Source organism: Aythya marila (assembly GCF_965140915.1).
Source record: "Aythya marila genome assembly, chromosome: 5".
Lineage (NCBI taxonomy): Eukaryota > Metazoa > Chordata > Aves > Anseriformes > Anatidae > Aythya > Aythya marila.
In genome coordinates this window covers 44,592,285-44,615,661 of record NC_139046.1, presented here as the reverse complement: position 1 = coordinate 44,615,661, position 23,377 = coordinate 44,592,285, and the positions used below count along the sequence as shown (strand labels likewise).

Genomic DNA, 23,377 nt, shown 5'->3' with positions numbered 1-23,377 from the left:
AAATAAATAATAAAAGGTATCAGAGAATTCAACAGGAGAGAACTTAGCTGCACAACTGTATTCAAAATATATGCATCAGTAATAGACAACCACAAAATGTACATTAGCCAAATATCAAAAGCAGTTACTACAGATGACATTCATACTTTTGTATTTAGTCTGAGCTATGTAATCACATTCATTTCTGAGATAGAAGCAATTAAGTGTTTCTTTTCAAAAGCTCTGAATCCTAAAAAATCTGATTTTATATGTGAATGCAAAATACACATACACTTAAACACTTGAAAGGGAAGGTAATGAAAAATATCTAAAAACAACCAGGTATGTTTTCACCAGTTTAAATATATTTTATGATGTATGGTATAAAGTTGGTGTCTATTACATAAAAATATGGCTACATTTCAAAGCTATGGTTCCAAAAATCTTTCTCTTCTCATAAAATTACTATCAAATACATTAATGTAGGTCAAGGAATGGTAATCAAAAAGCCAACTTAATGTGAATGAATTACCAGTTAATCATCAGAGTAAACAAAAATCTATTGAAAATTGTACTGAAGTGCGGTACTTATTACATTGTTAAACGTTCATGTAATCTACACAAAATAATTGTTTTTGTTCTTTGCACATTAATAATCACATCCTCAGATATAAACATTTCACATAAAATTAACACTATTCATTTATATTTCTTTCCATTTTTGAAGAGTAACAAGTTTTTAATCTCCAGCATTACAGCACATTTTGGGAGGTAAATGACTGAATACAAAGGGTTTCTTTGTTGTTGTTTTATATTACTGTTCTCCAGGTTTAATATTTTGCTACTATTACTGAAATTTAAATTGAATAGGCTTGGTATTGTCTGCAGAAAAGACCTAATTCCAACCACAGTATGCCTATCACTAGCAAACTAAAATTGAGGCCCTGCCCTTGGCCCTGGGGCAGGATCCCTGAGTATCACTGGAAATGTTGTTCCATGCATGAATTAGCAAATTAAAAGAAGTCACGAACCTTTACTGTGACTTGTCTAACTCCTACAGTCCCTAGATCATCATCTATAGTTACAGCCCTAGGTTTAGGTGTGCTGAAAAGATAAGGTAAGGAAGAGGCAACTGATCAGAAGATTTGTCTAGCTATGAACTGGAACTACGCATACCTGAAAAATGACAAACAGCAGCTGCAGCAGTTAAATGCACAAATATTTAATTCAAAATTAATAGATACTATTTGAGCTGCCCAGTGTCTCATATTAGAGAATACACAAAAACTGCAGATGCTTTTATTAGAACTCATGCTTAAAATTTGATACCTCAAATGCAGGTATAATAAAAACATTATTTGCTTATTATAGGCAACTGTCTTTTTAGATCAAGAACGCATGCTCCATTTAAAACTTTTGTTAATTATTGCCAAGAAAAATACACTCCAAATCCAACCATCTGTAAACAGTGTTCACTCCAAAGAGTATGCATCATTATCTTAAATGAAGAGAAGTCAAATAACTGAATACCTGTAAGTTGTCACTGAATATTTGAAGAAGTGAGGGTATTCAGGCAGCCTAATGTTATGCATCTGATTTGCTTGTTAGGGAGGATGCGTACAGAATATGCTGCTACATAGGCTCTTGGGATGCCATCTATAAATCCTTTATACTTGTATGTTTAGAAATACAATACTTAACACAACCAGTGGAAAGTCACCCAGCATCTTAATATTACTTAACTCACAGTTGAGCTTACACAAAAAGAAGCTACTATATTTTAGGAAGGAATAAACATTCACTTGAATTTTTTTTTTTTTTTAAAGTAATGTTATATCCTTCTTTCTCTCTTCTGAAAGAATTCCACCCAAGCACCAGTGTGAACTAGTACTCAGACCAAGTCTGAGACACATAAAACTGAAGCACCAGCATCACACTGACATAGTCATGAGACAACAGTTGCAGGAGAGGAAATGGATTTCAGAAAAACTGGTTAAGTATCACAGCCATTCTGTTCCCATGACCTTTCAGTGATGAAATCTGACTGATTTTGTTACACACAAAAGATGCAAGTATGACTGCAGGTATTGGGAACCTTACGGGAACATGGTCCCTCACTTATGGTATGGCCTCTTGGTCCACCTACAAAAAGCAAGAAGTGCCTTTTTGTTGTTTTTTGTGTTTTGTTTTTCTTTTTGTGGGTTGGGGGGCAGGCTCAGGTACAGGGGACACAGGAGAAGGTAATGGGGGCTAGTAATGCTGCAGGCTACCTTTACAGAAGACAAAGGACAAGAGGATCTCCTTCAATTTCCTCAGACAGGAAGTAAAAAGCAGAGAGCCTGATGAGGCTGCATTTATCAGGCCAGGTGAGCTTCACTATCTAATCAGGAGCACATAGAAGGGCTGTTTTAAGTTTAAGACAGTCACACAAGCCAGCATGCACACATGCTGAAAGACAACAATTCCCTATGGGTTGAAAAACAGTCTATGCTTTGCCATTCCCCAGAACACTTCGATTTTGAACACTGTTTTCATATAGTGATCATAAATCTTTCACTGACAATAATTTAACACTCCCCTCTCCATTTTTGCCACACCTTCCACTTAAAAGGATCATGCAGTATTTCTCTGAACTACCTTGCAGGCAGTGATAGCAGGAATCAAACACAGCTAAACAGTTTGGGAAATGTATTTACAAAACAGACCTGGCCAAACAAACACCAATGGTTTCTCCATTCTATTGCACAATTATGCTTCTTGCCTGACCTGGAGGTATCATGTGACTTGCAGAAAGCAATTCAGTGCCCAAGCCCAGTTAGCCACTGATTTTTCTGCAGAGTTCCACCAAGGGTCCCAATTTGTGAAAGCTGCGACCATGATTTTGTGATATTGACATCTTTCTGCTAAGAAGTTGACTGGGCCCACCAGCTCATTTCATGCAGGCTATCCAAGAGCCATTAGATAATAATGGCTTTCAGTTCTCACCCACCTGGGCTACATTCGAACTGGTGACCTAAGGTGAAGGTCTCCACATCCCATTACTAAACTCCCAAGCCATTTAGTATCCTCATGTTGTAAGCTTTTCGCTGCAGCATAAAGTGAATAGACAGTTAAACCCTTCTATACCTGAGAGCCGTTCTCAAGTTCATGGTCAAAGCCTCTTGATGCAAGTACAGATACAAGTTTTCAGAGATTAATTTGTTTGAATAATTTCTAGACAATACAAAAACCTCTGTACATGTAGAAAGAATTAAATACAATATTTTCCTATAAAACCCAAAGTTGTTTATATGAATCACAAAATAAAAGATTGGTACTAGTACCATGCAGAGACTTAAGATCTGATAAAAAGAAACAAATAGCATAAACATGAAAAGAACTTTTTAGCAATTCAAACAATATTAGCAGAATTACCAAGATATTAAAATATATCTATTTTAATAAATTAAAAGTAGAGCTTCATGTAAATTTTATCATTTAATGCTACATTCACATACAGTGAATGTATTGTATTTTCTGTTCACTACTGCTAGTCTTTCATACAGTTTAAAATATTAGGAACTGTAAATGATCTTGTGTATTAAATATGCCAAGTACTACAGAAGTGTTAATTCACGTATTATTAAAGCCGTTTTAGGAGTGAGAAGGTTTTTAAACAGTATGGGTTTCAACTATGAGTTTCAGCAAAATATATGAGCACATTTACAACAAGTTTAATTTATTAAAAACAATCTTCTATAAAGTAAGTTTGTTTTTTAATAAAAATACCATATACTATGCTAGGTTAAAGATACTTTCTCTGTAACATTCAGCCTTGAATTAATCAGATAAAGATGAAAGTGGAGCATTTTGCCATCAGTGTTTCTTACTAAACTCACTCAGTTATGCCTTTCAGCTTGGTATATTTTATATGAAGGATATCTTGTTAAAACAACTGTTGAAGGCAAGTCATGTCATATCAACCACGCACCATACCCTATGGGAGCTCAAATGTTCCAAAGTCTATGTTAATATAATCCTCCTGCACAATTCAACTAAGGAAAAATAGTTTCTCAGTGACATGTAAGACTTCATATAAGTACCGCATTATCTACATGTCTTCCAGAAATGAGGTAAAGCCATCGCAAGGATTATACTGAATCAATTTGGGAAGGTAAATATTGTTAACAAGCACCATAAAATAGCCTAGTAGATGATTCTAATCTCTATTTATCAACTAACAAGTAGACTGCACTTCTAGACTGCACTTCTCAAGGCAGCTTCCAACAATATATCTGTAGGACAGCAATATTCTCTGGCTCAGGAGACCAATGCAACTTCTCAACAAGGGGTTTGCTGCTTTCTAATGCAAGATTTAGTATGCAATATGCTGTGTGCTTCCACCATCCTCTTTCAAAGTGGCTTTAAAGAAATGTATGTGGGCTTCTTGCCTATCTAAATCTTTTGAGCATGTTTTGACCTGGCCATAAAGATTAAGTACTGCCTTTTCTGAGCACTGTTCAGGATGTCTAAAATCTTTTGGACTACTTCCTGTGAAGATAAAGTATTTTTCAGTTATAGGATTTTGAACCTCTGGAGCAAAGCACTTTTACAGTCATTTAGATTTTGCTGTTAAAAAAAAAAAACACACAAAGATGACAACAAGGAATCTGCTAGATCTGCTGGAGTTTATGGGTTCTTTGTTACTCTTCTGTGTGACACCCAAAACAGACTGAAAACTTCCATGTTACAGGGAAAATAAGGTGCAGACAAATGGTCATGCAGATGCTTCTGAATTTTAGTAAGCTAGTCAATCATGAGTCCTTGCCAAGAAAGCAAAAAAATCTTATTTTGTTTATTATTTGGGCTAGACCCCAAACCTTTTTTTTTTTTTTTTTTTTTTTTTTTTTTTTTAAGATTAAGAAAAAAGCTAAACAACAAAAACTTGGCAGAGTCAATTCTCCTGTTTAAACAGGCTACTCAGCAGGCTGACATTCAGCTTTTAGACTGCATTTTTCAAAATATTTTCTTGTTACTGACAGAAGCTGCTATAAAAAAATTGTCTCTGCATCCAGCTGGTGATTGACGGCAGGGCCAGAGAGACTGCAGTAGGCTTAAGCAAGGGAAAAGAGCATTAGCTGTGCCACAGTGGTGAAGTAGCGTGAGGTTTACAAGCAATAATAAGAAGAAATAAGCGTGTTCAGAACATTCTTGAGGCAAAAGAATAAGAGAACGCTAATGATGCAATAATAGGCATAACATTAAAATGAATCTCTAGAACTGGAAAACAAAAGCAGGAAAAAGGAAGATTCCATCCTGCTTTCCTAAAATGCTTTTAGTGGCAAAGGCAGCATATCCATCTTGTAGATCTGAAAATCCTCTATATCTTCCAAGGTACTAGACTATCTGGGATTCAAATTTTGAAGCCACAAAAGAAAGAAATACATTGTCTTTGTGTCTGAGATTACAGTTTTAAAAGCCGGTATTTCATTGATTTAAGATCATTATTTGATTCTAGCCCCTAACCAGATGCCACAGTTTTATCAAAAACCTGATATATCTCACCAAAAAATAGCCATGAGAACTCAGCGGTAAACATCGGTAAGCCTAGGGGTCTAAATCTGACTGATAACAGCTAGTGGCAGCCTTCAGTCAGATATTCCATTTCGAAGACATCTTTGCTCTTCCAGGAAAGAATGGACTGCACTAGAGTGAAGACATTTTTCTTCATCCAGAAGAACACAATTTTAAAACAAAAAGCAACAACAAAAGAGAAGTCACAAGGCAGAGTTTCACTTATGAGTGGAAAAGGCACTTCAGTGTTTTACCTACACATTCCTCTGCCACATCCTTGTGTCCCACCTGGCACTAACCAATAACAGGTAGCTAGTTGTACAGTCAGAGAGGTTAAATTTCTCCACATGGCTTTTCTAGGAGGAAATGGAAAGGCAAGACCTTGCTTTGTTTTCCAGAAACATTACAACTGCAGTCAGCATGTGTCCAGTGCATGTGACTGACCCGTAAAAGCTAAACAGCAAACTGGTAGACAAATATTTCTGCTGAATATCTCGTACCTGAATATCTAACACTAGCACATTTGGAAGACTCTTTCTTACTAATCATGCTGTGGTGTTTGGGTTTTACTATGCCTGAAAGCTTTGAAACCTCCTCTAGTCCATCTTTCATATAGTTTCCTCTGGTCAGAGGAAATTACTTTTGTGATTTCTGTGGCACAGTTACTACTAGGCACGGGCTTTCTTGGTCACCACTGTTTATCCCTGTGAGACAATGCTGGCTTTGTTCTCCAGTTGTTAGGAGCGTAAGCCCTGATGGCTCTAACCACAGTGGAATTTTGAGCTCACCCCTTCAAGTATACGCAACATTGAAGAAAAGATATTTTTTTCTATTGGTTACAAAACTGAGTACCCTTGATTTTCACTAGCATGCAAAGCTAAACAATACAGCTTTCCAGTTCTCCCCCCACCCATGAGTTTTGCTCGGGCTTTGAGAAGAGCCCTTTGAAGACTGCAGGGCTCTCCCGTTTGCACATACCTCTTTTTTCCCCCTTATCAGTAGCCAGCTTCTTCCTGTCCTACTCTCTTCAGACTCATTTCTTCTGCCTCAGCTGACTTCCATCTGAGACCCTGTTCCTGTACGTTGCACAGGTTTCATTTGTCTCAATAAACCTGTCATCCACTCTTCCCCCAAGTCCATTGACTCAGGGTCTCCAGTACTGCAGTTTTGAAGACTCAGAGTTAGCCTGTGCTCCTTTTCCTACTGCTCTCTGAGCACTCATCCTATAGGCATGCTCTAAATCAAATAGCAATTATTCATCTTTCTTACTCTATGTGCTTGTGTGCCCCTGAACATATATGCCCAGTCTGACAACCAAAATCATACCTATCTGCAGATGTAATTAGCTTCTCTGGGCAAGCTACAGAGTTATGAGATGATCCACCTTCCCAGCCTTGCACCAACCCCATTCACCTTAACTAACCAGGTCCTTACAAAACTACAAACAGCAAGTTTCTATTGCAAACGTTCTTACATCTATAGCATATAGACCATCTATATATGCTGTTATAACTAAAGAAATATCTGAAGTAGATGTAAAATGCTACTGTTCCAATTATGATTTTATGCATCCAGGAGTTAGTGGCTACACAAGGTGCAAGACAGATGATAGACCAGACTTACAGCAAGTATGAAGTCGCTGAAGATCTGGCAGCTACCATCTGATGGAGGCCCATATATCTAAGATCGTAGGACTTAGGTTGAATTTAATATGAGTCTTCCTCTAACAATCTGGGAAAATAATTTGTGGGAAAAGCTGTCTGACTGCTCTGGTAAGAACTGAAAGAACTGTGGCCAGTGCTTTGGAAGAAAATGTTTTGTTTTCAAACCACTGTTCATTTTTATGAAATAATAGCAAGGCAGGAAGTAGTTTCTTGTGTTTTAAGGACAGAAGACTCAGCGAAGAAATTTATTTAAGGTATCCAGATTTTTTTTTCCATGCAGTTTTTTTTTTTTTTTTTTTCTTTTAAAAGGTAAGGACATGGGTAAGGGATTTTAAAAAAGCTCAGCGCAAAAAAAAAATTATGCATTTGTCAAAGTTGGCATCACAGAATGTTTTGAATATATGTTCTACTCTTGTAAATAAAAAAAAAAGTTTTTTCACCTTACTAAAGGCTTAGATTAAAAAGCATGATTTTCATTATTCCAAACCTGCTTCCACTGAAAAAACCCACACCACTGAAAAAAACACGTCAAAACGTATGTGTAATAGCATGACAGTTCATTCTACCACAATTTTTTTTTTCCTTCACCAGTGCAGTAAATTACAGCTCTGACCTAAATTCTCATATTTACTGAGTGGATTGTTTACTACCATATAATAAACATTGTAACACCAGTATTTATCTTTTAACTAGTATTTTTGAATCCCTTGCATCTGAGATCATAATCAAATTACACAGTACAGTTCTCCAATTACCTCCCTGGTTCATTATATTTACCTGTTTTTCCCTGGCAGACACTGTCTGCAGTGCCATCTGGAATGCATACTGTGGACTCCTGAACACAAGCCTCAAGCCAGGGGAAACGAGGTACATCATTGGAAGTGATGGGCACATTAAAAACAGTATCAGGCACTAATCTACCCAAGTACCCCTGATAGCACTACAGTGTGCTGGTGTGCCTGCCATAATGAACAACGACCTCCAGCCCCTGGAAGATGGGTAAGTAACTGGGTAAGTAACAGTCAGTGCAGCCAATGACAGAGGAAGCTATAGGGTAGCCATAAGTAAATAGGAATATTGATTAGATGTGGGGAGACTTTCAGTATCAAAACTGAAATATGAAGATGGAAAAAAAACAGTAATTTCCTGTTTACAGTTACTACTCCATTTGTTCTAAAACATAACTTCCTGTTCTTGATGTTATATTGCCTTAATGCAATATGCAGCACCCATATGAACTCAAACTACGTTCTTTATTCTAATGCAGATGTAAAATTTTGCTTAAACACAGCAAGTGGCTGATATTTGCATACATTGCTTAGATGAGCTTGTGGAGAAAGATAATATAACAGATAATATAAGATAACATATATATATGATGTAACAGATAATATAAGAAATCGAAACCCAAAATGAGTTTTAATAAATTTCCCAGAATCTCCTCTTCTAAAATATCTATGCGTAAACAGATGAGCCTTATATCACATCTAACACTTAGAACATGCAGGAAAACTGCTCTTAGAGCACAGGAGCATAAACAAAGCTTTACTTCCAAGGGCCTGACACTGAAAAGCTAGGAGCATTATCATAAAATGTTAATTTCAAACATCCTAAGAGCACGCACAGACAGGAGTGAATACCAAGCATCAGAGCTCTAGTGTTCTCCAGTAACAAGAAAAAGAAAGCAAGAAGCCTCCCACTTACAACCTTGAGTATATTGCTGCCACGCCATCAAGACTTGTAGTTAGACACTTGGAAGGGCTGTATAGCAAGTGCCAGCTATCCAATAAAAAAAGGTTGGGCAAACTGGACCAGGGAAGGACTTCACCTCCTTAAACTGTCTCTGAGGAAAAGGGAACTTATCCTTATAAAAGTCAGAGTATTAAAGGGTCAGCCAATTCCCATATAAAATTATCTGAACAGCGATGAAGTATGTTTATTCACCTTTCTTATGAATTCTTAAAAGATCCAGACACAAGAAGAGACTTTCCTCAATTTGAGGTAGATGAGCTTGTTTTCAACTTAAAATAGAAAGCAACTGGTGTTAACTAGGAAAGAAAAGAGCAATTCGCTAGTCTGGCCAACACTGCTTGGACTATTTTAACTCTTTGGAGTGGGCATTGCTGCAGGGATACAAAGTAACTGAACAAAAGAAAATAAATTTGAAACAAAGTCAAGAAAGTAAATCTAATTGCTGATATTCAGAAATGCATTTCATTCCATTTAGTGGCAGTGTCAATATTTAGATTTCAGTGTAACCTCTAAGCAATAACCTAGGCCTGGAGTGGTTGATTTGCTTACATTTTGATATCTCACAAAAGGTCTGTTTATAATTTGTAAGTATTCTTGTGGAAGTAGGTGAGGGGGAAAGCATCAACACTGAAAAAAACTACCCAATGAGGTTGCTTTGACCTGTTTGGTAAACCTAACAGATTTTTGCCTGTTACACAGTACCATGCTCCCATAAGATATGAATCTACCAGCTGTGAATTTTACAGCCATTCAGTAGCACGTTTTTATGGATGATTATCTGATGCTATGCCTTTCTAGCAATTTCAATGCCACAGTTACCATTGATGCTGATGCACGGTCTGGATACATGCCTGATGCTCCCCAGGGTGATATGAATCAGAACTGCCTCTGTCGGTCATGCTGGGTCCAGCATGTTACATAACTGTCATCAGTAATCAAGCAGCAATGCAGCGATTCTAAAAGCATGCTGCTACCCCTGGAAGCCAGAAAGCCTCCTGCTATGATAGCCATGAAATGCTCTCTTAGTTATAAGATCTAGGTGTTGCCCAAAGCAAGCAGCAAGGCATTGTGTCTTACTAGGATATGATCATTCGGTTTCTCACTTCAATTTTGATTGATGGGGTGAAAAAGCTCAGAGTATTCTCTGGAAAGTTTTTTTTTTTTTTTTAAACAGCATTTGACTTCAATGCAAAGGAGTCCATATGAATATCCATATGAAATCTCAACCATGTGAGATTTCATATGGATAGTATTGTCATAGTTAAACAGGTAGGTCACAGCATCAGGAGGATTCTACAAAGACCAAAAATAAAATACGTGAAACTATTAAGAAGATTAGGTTTCTCAGCCTTAATTCAAGTCTGCAACAAAATGATAGAAAGTGATCTCAAGTGCTAGGCAAAAGAAAAATGAAAAATTTGATTGATTTTTAAACATGCTACAGCTCAAGTTTCTTTATCCCAATGATTATTCACCACAAGTCACATAAAAAAATCACGTCCCTTCATATCCTACAATAGGAGTCTTATTTTGATCTACATTAGGAGCACTTCACCAACAGAGCAATTTTGGAACACCACTATGGCAAAGACTCTGCATGTAATCAGCTATATCAGCAAAGGTTTGCTTTATACCCACACAAGAAAAAACATCAGTTATTAGCAATACAAGCAATTATCAGTCAAATAACAGTTACAGAAGTAAAACAATACATGCTATACAGGTTTCTACTGATACAACTCGGTTGAAGTGGGACATTACACCACTTAGGTATCTTTGACTAAGCTATACCAACATATACTATAGATTGTATTTTCCTTTTTAAATTAAAATCTCTGAACCAAGGTATTTAGTAAAATATCTTGATTCATTTTCTATTGCTCAATTCAACTTCCAAAGTTAGTAAGATGTCAACATCCTTTCTAGTACCCAAAAGGTAGAACATAACAGCAGGACAAATAAAATCCTGTTAGACAAAGACTGTATGCTATACCAAAAGACAGTTATGAAACAAAGGCCAGAGACTGTGTAAACACACTACACGTGAGATTTTTATTGAGTTATAATACCACAGCTTCTGTGTAAACATATTATAGTGTTTTCTGTAATTTTTACTATTTAGAAAACAAGGGAAATAAATAGTATATGCTGCTACAGGTCTGAAGGGAGTTTTACATCTATTATATCATGTTTTCCTTTCTTCATTTGTATCCCATTAAATGCAAAATAGAATTTTCTAAGTAAGTTTCACAGCCAGACACACTTCTGGCTAAGTATTATTGCTGCTGACCATTAATATCTGAACAGGAAGAATCTGAGGCACCTTTTGTATTCATTGATCAGCACTGATCACCCCTTATACAGGTGACTGGCTGCCTCATCTACAGCCAAGCACAGAAACATGCATGACACTGTGGTGCTTCCACACATCGTGGCCTGAGCCCTCATGGCAGTGTGCAGCGCAATCAGGTTACACAAGCTGGTTTACAGCTTGAAAGTTTGTGCTGTCTCCCTTCACCTCCCTTCATACATGTGTCACAGTCACCAGCATAAAGCACTGACCAGAAATAGATTTTTCACTGTGGTGAATGCACCACAGCCTCTCCCTCCAGATAGGTTCATAGAATCACTAAGGCTGGAAAAGACCTCCAAGATCATCTGGTCCAACCATCCCCACTACCACCAGTGTGACACACTGAACCATGTCTTGAAGTACCATAACCAACCTTTTCTTAAACAACCCCAAAGGATGGTGACTCCCTGGATGAAGCAGCATACGCAGTAGCTTCCAGGAGGCTACACACAAGGGAACAGTGTTAAGTGCTCTCTCCCCTAATGCTGTGATTACTTTGAGTGTTAAAGGCCATAACAGGTAGCCAAGTCCACCCAGTAGTGAGGCCTACAGTTACCCACTAGGCACACAAGTTAGTCATTCCAGTTTTGCAAGAGGGTGGAAGACTGCACAGCACACATCTAGGCAAGGAGGCAATTGATCAGCACTGATAAACACAGCAGCCCAGAAACTCCACAAAAACATTTAAGGGCCCTGGCTGTGATTCAGCTGCAGAGGAGCCACACTGCAGTGTCACAGCCAGCTACGGACAGGTACATGAAATTAATTCATTCAACTGCTGCTTGGTTCCCCACAGTCCATTTAACTGACTTTTGTGCAGAGGTAAGGGAATTTCACCTTTTATATAAACACTGGAAAGACTTCACAAATTATTCCCAGTATACCACACATGCTCTAAATGGTGCAGCCTGATTAAACAGTACATGATACAGCATCTTAGACTACTCTGCATCACAGTCCTCAGTCTACAAGATGGCACAGACCCAACATGCTTCATGAAACTGTAAAAGGAAGTTCAATGCAACTATAACAGGAAAAGATACCTATTTTCATGAATCGCCTGTTACTCAATGAGCAGAAGACTGAGATATGACAGATTGATTAGCCAGGAGACGCACAAATTTTTTGCTTGGCATTTCTGATAAATTTATTTCATAGTTACCAGAAATTAAAGGAAAATCCTAATATCATCTTTGATTTTATGGTACTGCAATGTTTTTTGTTCTTGTTTTTGACACTACAGAATTAGTTTTACACCTAAATATAATTACACATTTTCACCTTCCTATTGCACTCACATGAAGTATGCATTCCACTTTCACTCTTCCCCTAAAATCATTTGCTTTATTTTCAAAACCTTGTATGCATGTGCATTTATGTGCATGAACATGGAACTAAGAAAAACATTTAAAATCTTTTTGTCCATATCTTTAAAACGTATAACACAAGTCTTTTTTTTTGTAAACCAATTTGAGGTGATGCATGCTTTGCTAAATCTTTTTTCCTCGCTAAAGCAGCTTTTTTTCCTCTTAAATGGAAAAGAAATCAGCATAAAGTAGCATTATCAAATGCTACTCATTTGTCAAAGTATTCTAGCAAGAATTCAATAGTTTTATCATATATAAGCCAGAAGTTCAGTGATATTTCTGCATCTGAATGTGAAATATGAGTTACGCCACTTTTGTACCATGAAGCTCTACAGCTAGGTGGTAGAATTAATGACTGAACAACTTAAGCCTTAAACAGAACCAAGTGCTATGCAGGTCTAAAGTTGCCAACCTCACTAAATATATATATATTTTATTTTTTTTAAGCAAATCAGAGCACAATTTTGAGGTTTATTCTATGAAACCCTTTTGGAAGCAGGAGAAGTGACAGCAGAAGAATGGAGGACAAAAATAACTAAAAAGTAATTTCTGGTAAAACTCTGAACCTGTTTCAATAATTTTTTTATTTTTTATCATTTCATTAAATAATCCTCTGGTTGTTTGGCAGCAGATTTATTTCTAAATGAAAGCATCATTTGGAAATAAAAAAAATGTTTAGGAAGAAAACTAACATGAAAGGTTTCCAGTTTTCCAAAAGCCACCTCTTTGAACTCCTTTTTGCATGAACACATTCTTTTAATTTGCTAACCATCTGCAAATAACCCAGTTTTCTTTTCCAGAAAGATTTTTTTTAGAGTGAATTTGTTTTTGTTTTGGTTTGGTTTTTTTTTGAGTGAATTAGCCATCACTACAAATGCACAAATTTTCAAGGGAGAATTGTCTCCTGTATTTCAACAGCGTCACTATGCAAAATAGACCTTACATTACTTTGAAGAAGGGCTGCTGTCACCTCATACTGCTAAAAGTAACACGTGCTCATGACTCGCTGCCCCATTTGGTTGCAACTCATCAGTGCCAACAGCCCTAATTTGCTTCCAGCCATTATGACCAACAGCTCTGAAATATTAGACCTACCAAGTACTCCACACAGGGAAAGAGCTCCTTGAGTATTTTATTCCCTACAGAGTACCCATACATGAGAATAAATCAGTGATATGAAAGAAAAAAATCCATCCCAGTAAAATTTGCAGATGACACAAAAGATAAAATGGTAAATACCAAGGAGTTGTCAGTTCCACAGATTGCATAGCAGCCTGGGCTCACTTGAGTAAGATGTTTTAACATAGCAGAGCACAAATTTCTGTCTAGTAACTAAGAACACAGATTCCAGATAAAGGCAATATAATTACCTAGAAAGGGGTGTATGGATGATGGTAATTTAATTAACATTAGCATACAGTGTAATGCCTTGTCTAGTGCCACAAATGCAATCCTTTGATATACACAATTAAACACTGGGTAGCAACAGGTCTGTGTCACCAATGCAGAACCACAGTCATTGTTTCAAACAGCATGCAAGAAGGTTGTACTGTTTTGTATCTAGAATCCTTGAGTACTAGCAAAAGAACAACCAGTGGACTATACCAGTATTTAAACGAGGAAGACTGAAGACTGCTGCAAAGAGGTGTTCAGATTCTAGACAAATTGCCTTGCTAAAAACAAGAGTGGAAACCTCTATCAAAGGGGAGGATAGAAGGTCAATTGGTTACTCTGTAAGTATCTAAATGCACAGGGGAAGAACTGAAGAACATCATGATTATTAAAGGATTCTTCAACTTCTTAATGCTGGATTTGGTAAGTTTCTGCTACCAAAAGGAAAACTTCTGAATAAGGTAAGGTAACAATACTTAATGGAAATGGTAACTAACAGTAAACAGTTCAGCTAAAGAAAGGCAGGATTTACTTTCACAGTTTTTATAATCAGTATTTTCCTTCTAAAAAGGAGCCAGAAGTTGCAGGATTCTGTTAGTTATCTTGTACTGTTCTTCGAAATCAAAAAAATGGCAAAGAGCTGGAGCTCCGCCTTTCAAATGGATACCTAAAATGCTCCATGATACCTTTGTTACTGATATCTATGGCTTTCACATATAAACTAAACCCAGGTATTTGGCTTTTAATACTTCGTGAAAAGAAAAAAAAAATTCCTAGTTGTGGAATGAATGTATAAATTGCTGGTAAATGAAACATACTGCTCTTGCTCACTGTTTTCCCAAGCAGTATTTTGGACTTGCTAGATATTAATATTTCTTTATTTGTGTAAAGTAAGGAATTACTGAAAGAGCATAGGCAAACTGAACCCTTGCTCAATACAGAGTACCCTGGTAACTGATAATTTGAATTGATCTTTCTGTTACTGAAACCAGTAACATAACTCAAAACAACTTTCAGAACTGGAATTAAAATGAAATGCAAGAACCATTTTCATAGACTATCAAAAACACATCTTAACAGGGAATTAGCAGACAATATTTTATTCAAAGGGTGTGGTCACAGGACCTGACAACCCAGCCAGTTTAACATGGATTGCATGCAAGCAAGCAAAAGGTAATCGTCTAATTGGTCAATTGACCAATATTAAATTCACCTCAGGATTTAACTCAGAATAGATATTACAGTTAGACACTGCAAAGCTTAAGTGAATCTTCAAAATCTGTATTGAACTGTAAACTGAATGGGATTTTGTAAACCTGAATAACGTGGCCCTGTATTATTCAGTGGAAAAAAAATCAGGTAACCTTTATGCGTCTCCCATTCTCTATTCAAAGTACATTCCACTAATCTCAGAGAGATTTAAAACCAGTGCAATATCTATGTCGTAATAGTAGAAGTATGATAAAATTTGTTATTGAAAAGTTATGTTTGAGTGCTGTTCTCTTAAATGCTCCAATCAGCCAAGGATTAGATGTTCAACTTAATGCTAGCCAAGTGATCGTTAATCATTTTAAAGTGGCACAGCTAATCTCATTTCATATCCAGAGAAAGCCCACTCATTCAACATGCAAGATGACATAGGCTCACTTCTGGATGTGTTTTACACTCAGTTGAAGACTTCCTTTTTTTTTCTGAAAAAGACATCTAGAACAACCCAGCATAAAAACCCTACAGATATGTTCAAAACTACACAAAGGTGAAAGCAAAACTAGGCAGCTATAAAAGGGGTAAAAGTTTTGCTATAGAGAGTTCCTAGAGAAAGGCTATAAGAACTAGTGGATTTGTATTGACGGGCCTGTTGCATGAGTTAGCAGTGGCTTCTTTTACAGATACTAATAAATAATGAATTAAGGTTATTAGATTTTAAACTAATATATTTTAAGAAGAGGTTAGAGAGAACACCACCCTAAAGACAGATCTACTGTGCAAGACAGAATCACACAGACTCACAGAATTTCTAGGTTGGAAGAGACCTCAAGATCATCGAGTCCAACCTCTGACCTAACGCTAACAGTCCCCACTAAACCATATCCCTAAGCTCTACATCTAAACGTCTTTTCAAGACCTCCAGGGATGGTGACTCCACCACTTCCCTGGGCAGCCTGTTCCAATGTCTAACAACCCTTTCGGTAAAGAAGTTCTTCCTAAGATCCAACCTAAAACTCCCCTGGACAAAGACAAAGGCCTTCGCCTTTACTAAAGCAAGTGAAATAAAATAGCACATATTGCAGTATGAAAATGTGTTGTCTACCAGGGCCACAAGATTTCATGGGCACGTAAATCAATTTTTTGTTTTATCCATTTCATAAATGATCCTTAATTTAAACTTAAGAGGCTGACAAGAATGGTTTAGCCTTGCACATCCTTTTCTCAGTTGTGCAAATATTTACAGGTTTTGAGCCATCAAGGTAGCTTATTTAGTCTGGCAAGGTTGGATATTTTAAGCATTTACAGGCTCATGATGATAATGTATATATGAACAAGCCATACCTTCCAGGACAAACTGCTCGTCTTCTTACACTGAAATCGGTAAGACTTCTGTTCTATGCTCATTTCAATAACTTGCAGATAAAAGAAGGGAAAAAGAGCTAATAAAGCCACAGCTGTATTTCCACAACTTAAGCAAGCGAGGTGTTTTCCTTGCATGTTTACTCCATACTCTTGATTTCAGAAAAAATACATTGCTGCAGAACTCTTTCCTATTCTTTGTTTTCCTCTGGAAAAGAGACATGACCTTAAACTTGCTTTATATAGACAGGAAGAAATGAAGAAGAAATGATGCTTCCACCATTGCTTTGGAGGTAGTACAGAACAGCCACCAAATGGGGAATTTCACCCTCACAATCCAGATAATACTCTGAAGGGCCACTTTATGAACAGAACAACTTCAAGGAGAAGAACAAATAACTGAGATTTCCTCTGCTTGTACACAACTGAGACTCCCTACAGACAAAAAAGAAAAAAACATACTTTCCTTGACAAGCCATTATTCCTTGTAATTCAGCAACAAACATAACTGGAGCACGTGCAGAGAGATGCACCACCTCTGGAAATCTTCTACCCAGATTTTGTTCTCTATTTGACACTCCATAAAGTTGAACAAGAGTGCAAAACGTAAGTGTCTCAGCAAACAAAAGAAAGGATTTTCTAACTGGACAAGGGGGAAAAACCTTGGCAGCTTGGTTACATTTTCTTCTCAGTTCTAGTTGACTATTTCTTTTTATTGTCAATTTTGTTTGACACCACAAAGAAGCTGGACATTCCTGGCTACAGCTGTGTGGAGTAAAAATGGGAAAAAAAAGTGGGGAAATATGGACTGCCAAATTCCAGGGCAGTAACTGATAGGTTTCTGTTTTTACTGTCATAGCTCAAGACATGTAAACTACTTCAAAAAGCACAATGGTGAAGTCTTATTATAAAAAATTGTGGTGTGTTGGTCATTACCACAAGCAAAAGCAGAAACAAATTGCAATTGTTCTCAAATTTTAGAGCTTTTTAAAATATTTATTTACGTTTACAGCCACCTCAAAAAACATAGGCCCATAGCAACCAAGGTGACAGACAAGGGAAGGGGAAATCTTTTGTTTGGATTTTGGGAAGGGTGTAAGGCACATCAGCTTTTGCAACAGTATACCACCTAGAACAGAGTGGAATATATCTAGTGGCATCTATAAGACCAAACTGTAAGTTAAATAAATAGCCTAGAGTGATTCACACTAACATATTCAATACACGTGAAATAGACAAAATATTATCTCATGTAATCATTGGACCAACTCCTCAGGGATGTTGTAGTAAAAAATCTGCAATTATTTTCCTCAAGTAAAATGCTTTAACTAACCTAAAACTTTAAGAACTCTTAAAAACATTAGTGCTAGTACATACCAGAAATAAAGTTTAATAAGTTACTTCTCAGAAAACATTTGGGGAAGTATTTCTGGAGTGGAAGGTCGGGGCACGATCCTTTCAGATTTTTACAGAAAGGATCAGAATATCTTGATTTAAATTGCTAAGTAGCTTTGCACAAAATATCTTTAATAGGTAGACAGTTAAGCATAAATCTGTAGTAGGCTCACAGCATAACAGCATAATATTTTTTTTTTTCCATTTAAAAATGTGGGGGGAAGGAGAAGGAAGAAATAAAAACCCTATAAGGAAGCTCCATTATAAAAGAAGTTGAAGAGTCCCGTCATCAAAAACAAACAAGCTTCTAGCAAGCAAGCATTCTCAGCATGTACAAACTGCACAGACTGAAGTTCAGCAAGTGGTCATACCACAAGAGAACCAGAATTAAAAAAAAAAAAAAAAAAGATTAAGTAACTCTGAACAACTTCAGGAACTACAAAGAACCTTAAGATACTTACAAAGGAACACAAGTTACCCGTTTCCATAGATATATTTGTCAGGTATATGATAATATTCTCCAGTTTAAAGTTAAGTGGAGTCTAGTACAGCCCACAACATAGCTCTGGAAGACCACTGCACTTGAATGCTGCCTGGGTTCACAGCCAGATACCCTGCTAGGATTGGCACCCCACACTGAGCCTCCTCCTGCTTTTCAGTGCCTGCCACTGATGTGCTGCCCCAAGCAGTTTGAAGCTACTGGTATGATGACTACCAAAGCTGCAGTCCTATCTGCAACAGCAGTGAACAGCAGTGTGTAGGTGAGTAAATATAATTTCATACACAGTTGTCTCATAACAAAAAGTTCACATTTGTCTTGCAGCACTGAAGTATAAGCTTTAAAATGTCACTAATACACCTTGATTCTGTTATGGTTGTTTAACAAGTTGATGAGAACTTCTCACTAAAACTTTTATATCATTGGAAATAAATTACCATGGGAAAAAGTACCAAAAACATCCATTGGAAAGAATACAAAGAATGCGTCAGAAAACTTAAATAGCACTGAAGTACCACCAAGTGGGAAACTCCACTAATCAAAAAGCACTCTTTTCTGTAGAAAGACAGCCCTTAGTTTTCAAAAAATAATCTATGCTTTCACCTCACTTGTGGAACTAGTCAGTAGTACTTAAACCAATTCACATAAGGAATTTCAGGTTGTGACAAAACAGATATCAATTAGAACTGCCTCATTGCCTGTCCAAATTTTTGCCTTTTGGGGGAGTTGACTTTGCCATTGAGGGTGGCAGGGAGATCTATTTAGCCAATACCTATTTGCTACTATATATGTACCTGTAAGTGAACATCTACTACCCTATTTTGTGGTCAACACTGCTAACTGTTTTAACTATAGTGACAACATCTACCTAATTTCAAATATTAAAATAATCAGCTATTCTGCATCACTATATTTTGCACTCATAACAAACTGTTCCAAGGTCCGATTTCTACAAAGTTTTAAAATCTTGAGGTTGTTCCAAAACCTGATATAAATAGTATACAACAAATCTGTTTTTAAACATTTGAACAAATGAATACATTTTTATGATTACTGAACTTAAATAGCAAGAAAAGTACAATCATAAAAATTAAGCTCTATGCTGATGTTTACAGTCCCACTAACAGACTGCTTAAATTATCCTGGACACTGCTTATTTGCAGAGTAAAATGGGAAAAACAAAATGTAAAAAATATTTATAAATCAATGTTTAGCACAAATATCTCACACCAAAAGTAGGTATGAACACAAGAAGCCAAGCCAATATTCAGACTTCCATTTTGGCTCAAAGTTATATTAATGCTAAAATTATATTCATAAATCTAGATTTCTCTTTATCCTCTCACTTCCCTAAACCAAAATGATACCCTCGATTTACTCAAAAGCACCAGTTACTTAATGTGTTAATGGTGTTACCTAATATATATATACACACACACCCCAAAAATTTCACAAAACAACAGTACATTATGGAATAAGATTGGATGAGAATGTGACCTGAAAAACTATGAGTATGATGACCTTACTGAAGAAACATTTTGTTCCAATGCAAGTACAACTGACATTTAGAAGCTAATGGTTGTGTTTTTTTTAAATGGTCTGTCATACACAAGAAAATAGTAACAGTGAAAAAAATAAGGATATAGTTGGAGTATGAAAACTAAACACCAAGTGACAGAAAGCTTCAAAATTCAGTAAGATTACAGAAAACTCAATGCATTTGCAATATATTAATACAAAATCATTTATATCTGTAAATATATACTTTTAAATTCTACGTTAAACTGTTATTAAATCCTTACTGCAGTGAAATATAAACTTTACTGATAGATTGCAGAAGAAACATAAGTAAGCAAGTTACAGTTGCCTGCCCACAGTAACAGCACTTTTGTCAGAAGCTCCAGTAACAATCTTTAGATACACACAAAAGTGGGCTCTGTTAGGGCAGTGGACAAAGGCAAATGACTGCAAAGCAAGAGAACTCAACTTCAATTTAACTGTCCTGTAAGGTACATACTAATTAACTGCAAAGCTATGAAATCCTAGCTAGCATGTTAAGTCTGCTACATGACAGTATAATTTGACTTCTTAAAGGATTATGCAAATTACAACTCATCATTCCATTACACGACTGAAAAAAAAGTGACAGCTAATTTATACATAACACACCTTTCAAATCCCTAAGATGTCAAGCACCTGTGCAATACATTTTGCTTAGATTTTCTAGTGTATACATTCTTGTTTATTGCACTGTACAGAAGCATACCTAAGATTTAGCAAAATCATAGGGTCTTATTTGCTTTTTAGCTTTTAGAGCACAATCCCAAAGAATTAAACACCATATTTCTGTCCCTGCTTTAGAGGTTTTGTACATAAGCAGAGGTATAAGGTTTCAACGCGTGTAATTTCTGAATAGCGGGAGAGCACGAGCACTAAATGCACGAGCTAGATGCAAGACTCACACAGATTTCAACATACTTCTGGTAGGTAGATTCACAGTAGATTCCGTCATATCTGTAGATTTTCCTACATTCTGATTGGTTGGGCAGAGGATGCTGGACAGTTATTCTGTAGAGGCATCAAAAACAGATAGACATGACTAGAGATTCTCTACAGTTAACTGTAATGCAGGACAATCAGTATGTTGAAAGTGATTTACTTATATTTTTTGTAAGCATCTTTCTGATCTCTTTAAATCAACTGCCTTGTGCACATAACATCCAGAGCTTCCACTTTTCAAAAGTTGCACTGAGAGTAAACTAAACTTTGGTTCTCCACAAGAATGGTACTTTTCCACCCCCCACCATCAAATGAAAGGGGAAGTAGTAAAAAACTTTATGAACCAAACTGATATTTCACAAACTTTGTGTACATAAAATAGTGCTTATAAACTTAATAATTTATTGTTTAGTGTTGCAATCCTTCCTGAGGCAGGACATCCATTTATATTAGCAGGGAGTTTGTCCAGACAAAGACCAAATAACCCTCCAATTTAAAATGTCAACAGAAATTCACACATTTGCAAAGAATGAGGATGTTGTGGCATTAGGAGGACTGTGATTGAAGGTGCTCAGCACCATCTGAATAATGCCATATGTTCTCGGATTGACTGAAAAAAAAAATGAAAGTGATTGGCAGCAATCAGGAGGTGCGCAGCATCTTGTAAAATCAGGCCCTAAAAGATTTGTCAATCATTCTATTATTTATCCCTCCCCAACTCCCTGTTAGCAGAAAATATAATTTGGCTATAAAAATTCAATGTTTTTAAAATATACTTGGGAATTGCACACAAAACAGTACCCACTAATTTCCTTTTTAATTTTTTTTCCTCCCCTCTTCTCCTGAATATAAACACATTTTAGATTCCTTTGCATCTTCCAGAAATACTTTTGTCTCTTTTAGTATAACGGGAGTTAAACTAAAATATAGAACTGCAAAACTTATACAAAATTTTAAAATGTTGAATATTAGGCTGTGAAAAATATTTAAGTATTCTTCTTACTATAAGATTTTTAATTATTTTTAACTATTAAGTATATATAGCTCTCAACTAGTCATTTAACAGTGTTAAACGTGTTTTTATCAGTAATTTGATTGTGGAGGTATGATAAAGTGAGCATTATTAGGCAGCAACAAGCTTTGCAAAAAAATGGAAAGTTTTCTACTGTGGAAACTGAGGGCCTTCCTTAAGCCTGTGCCTACACAGAGCGGCAAGTACATTCATCTTCAAATCTTAACACAGCCCCATTCCCCTGATCATTTAAATTGGAACCCTGACCACATACCCAATTTCCTTCCCCGGTAACCCATGTGTAGAAGGGAAGAGAGCAAGAGAGAAGACATGACCAAACACACCTGCAAATCACAGGGCAGCCCTGGATTCCCTCATTAAGACATCACCAGAGAGGCTTACTTAATGGGATAATCGGGGCCTTTTAAGCTGGATCCCTTAGTGTACACCAAGGTGTACAAAAACAAGTGGAGTATGCTAAACTGGGATTTACAACACAAGTGCTATCCACAGGAGCCATGCAAGCTAGTAAAAAATAAAAGTCTATAAGGAGGGAGTTTCTTCCATGCTGTTTCTGCCTCAGACACAAACCTCATTTCAAGTCACCCAGAAATACCTACATCAAAGCAAATTCAAGCCTCAAAAATCTTCAGAGTACAATCACAATAGCTGTCCCCATTCCAATTTCACACACCTCTCCTTTATTTGGAAGTGAAATAAAGGGTGTTTTTTTTTTTTTTTTTTTTTTGAACTGAGCTGGATGGCTAAAGCCTCAAGGACATGGTAGAGTCAGGTTTTCCCTCTCTCTCAAACAAAGGAGTTTCACACACACATTCCCCTACAGCTCCAGAGATTACCCCGACTCCGTGATAATAACTGTTTCAGAGCACATGATATGCTGACTCCCTGTGCTAAAACAATACTAACTAAAAGTAAAAAAAATCAGGACACACAGGATCAAATAAAGGGATCCAATGAGAACATGTTATAGAGCATATAATATGAGAATACATTCAAAATCGCATAAGCAGTCCTTGTAGAACCTATCAGAATCCTTCCCGGACGAGTGCCTTCATCACAGGGCTTCAGAATTATGCTTTCTTCCACCAGTTGTCTGGTGAAATGAACCCTGAATAGTAATACTTATTATAACTATTACTTAAATAGATAAATAGAATATGACTCCAGAAAGCCTTTATTCTCAAGTACTTGTGACATTATTCTGGAAAGTCCAAAGACATAGGTATGAGCACCCTTGAGATGAAATACATCCCAAATAAGCATCAAATGTATCAAGCTAGCATAGAGGAACTGTTAGCTAGCTTTTCCTTCCAGAACGAATAA

The 23,377-nt window shown here is 36.7% G+C and overlaps 1 protein-coding gene across 3 annotated transcripts in view; it reads right to left on the bottom strand.

The window, feature by feature from the left end:
- NPAS3 (neuronal PAS domain protein 3) overlaps nt 1–23,377 on the bottom strand; it is a gene marked incomplete at its 3' end in the record, with an annotated part of 610,700 nt that overhangs the window by 506,266 nt on the left and 81,057 nt on the right. For 2 of the 3 annotated variants that reach the window (XM_082761139.1, XM_082761140.1), the window contains exon 2: nt 21,001–21,090. The exons of the other annotated variant lie outside the window; for it this stretch is intronic. In XM_082761139.1, the coding sequence (XP_082617265.1) occupies nt 21,001–21,090 (90 nt within the window). The remainder of the gene's footprint in view (nt 1–21,000; nt 21,091–23,377) is intronic. 3 annotated transcript variants of the gene reach the window in all.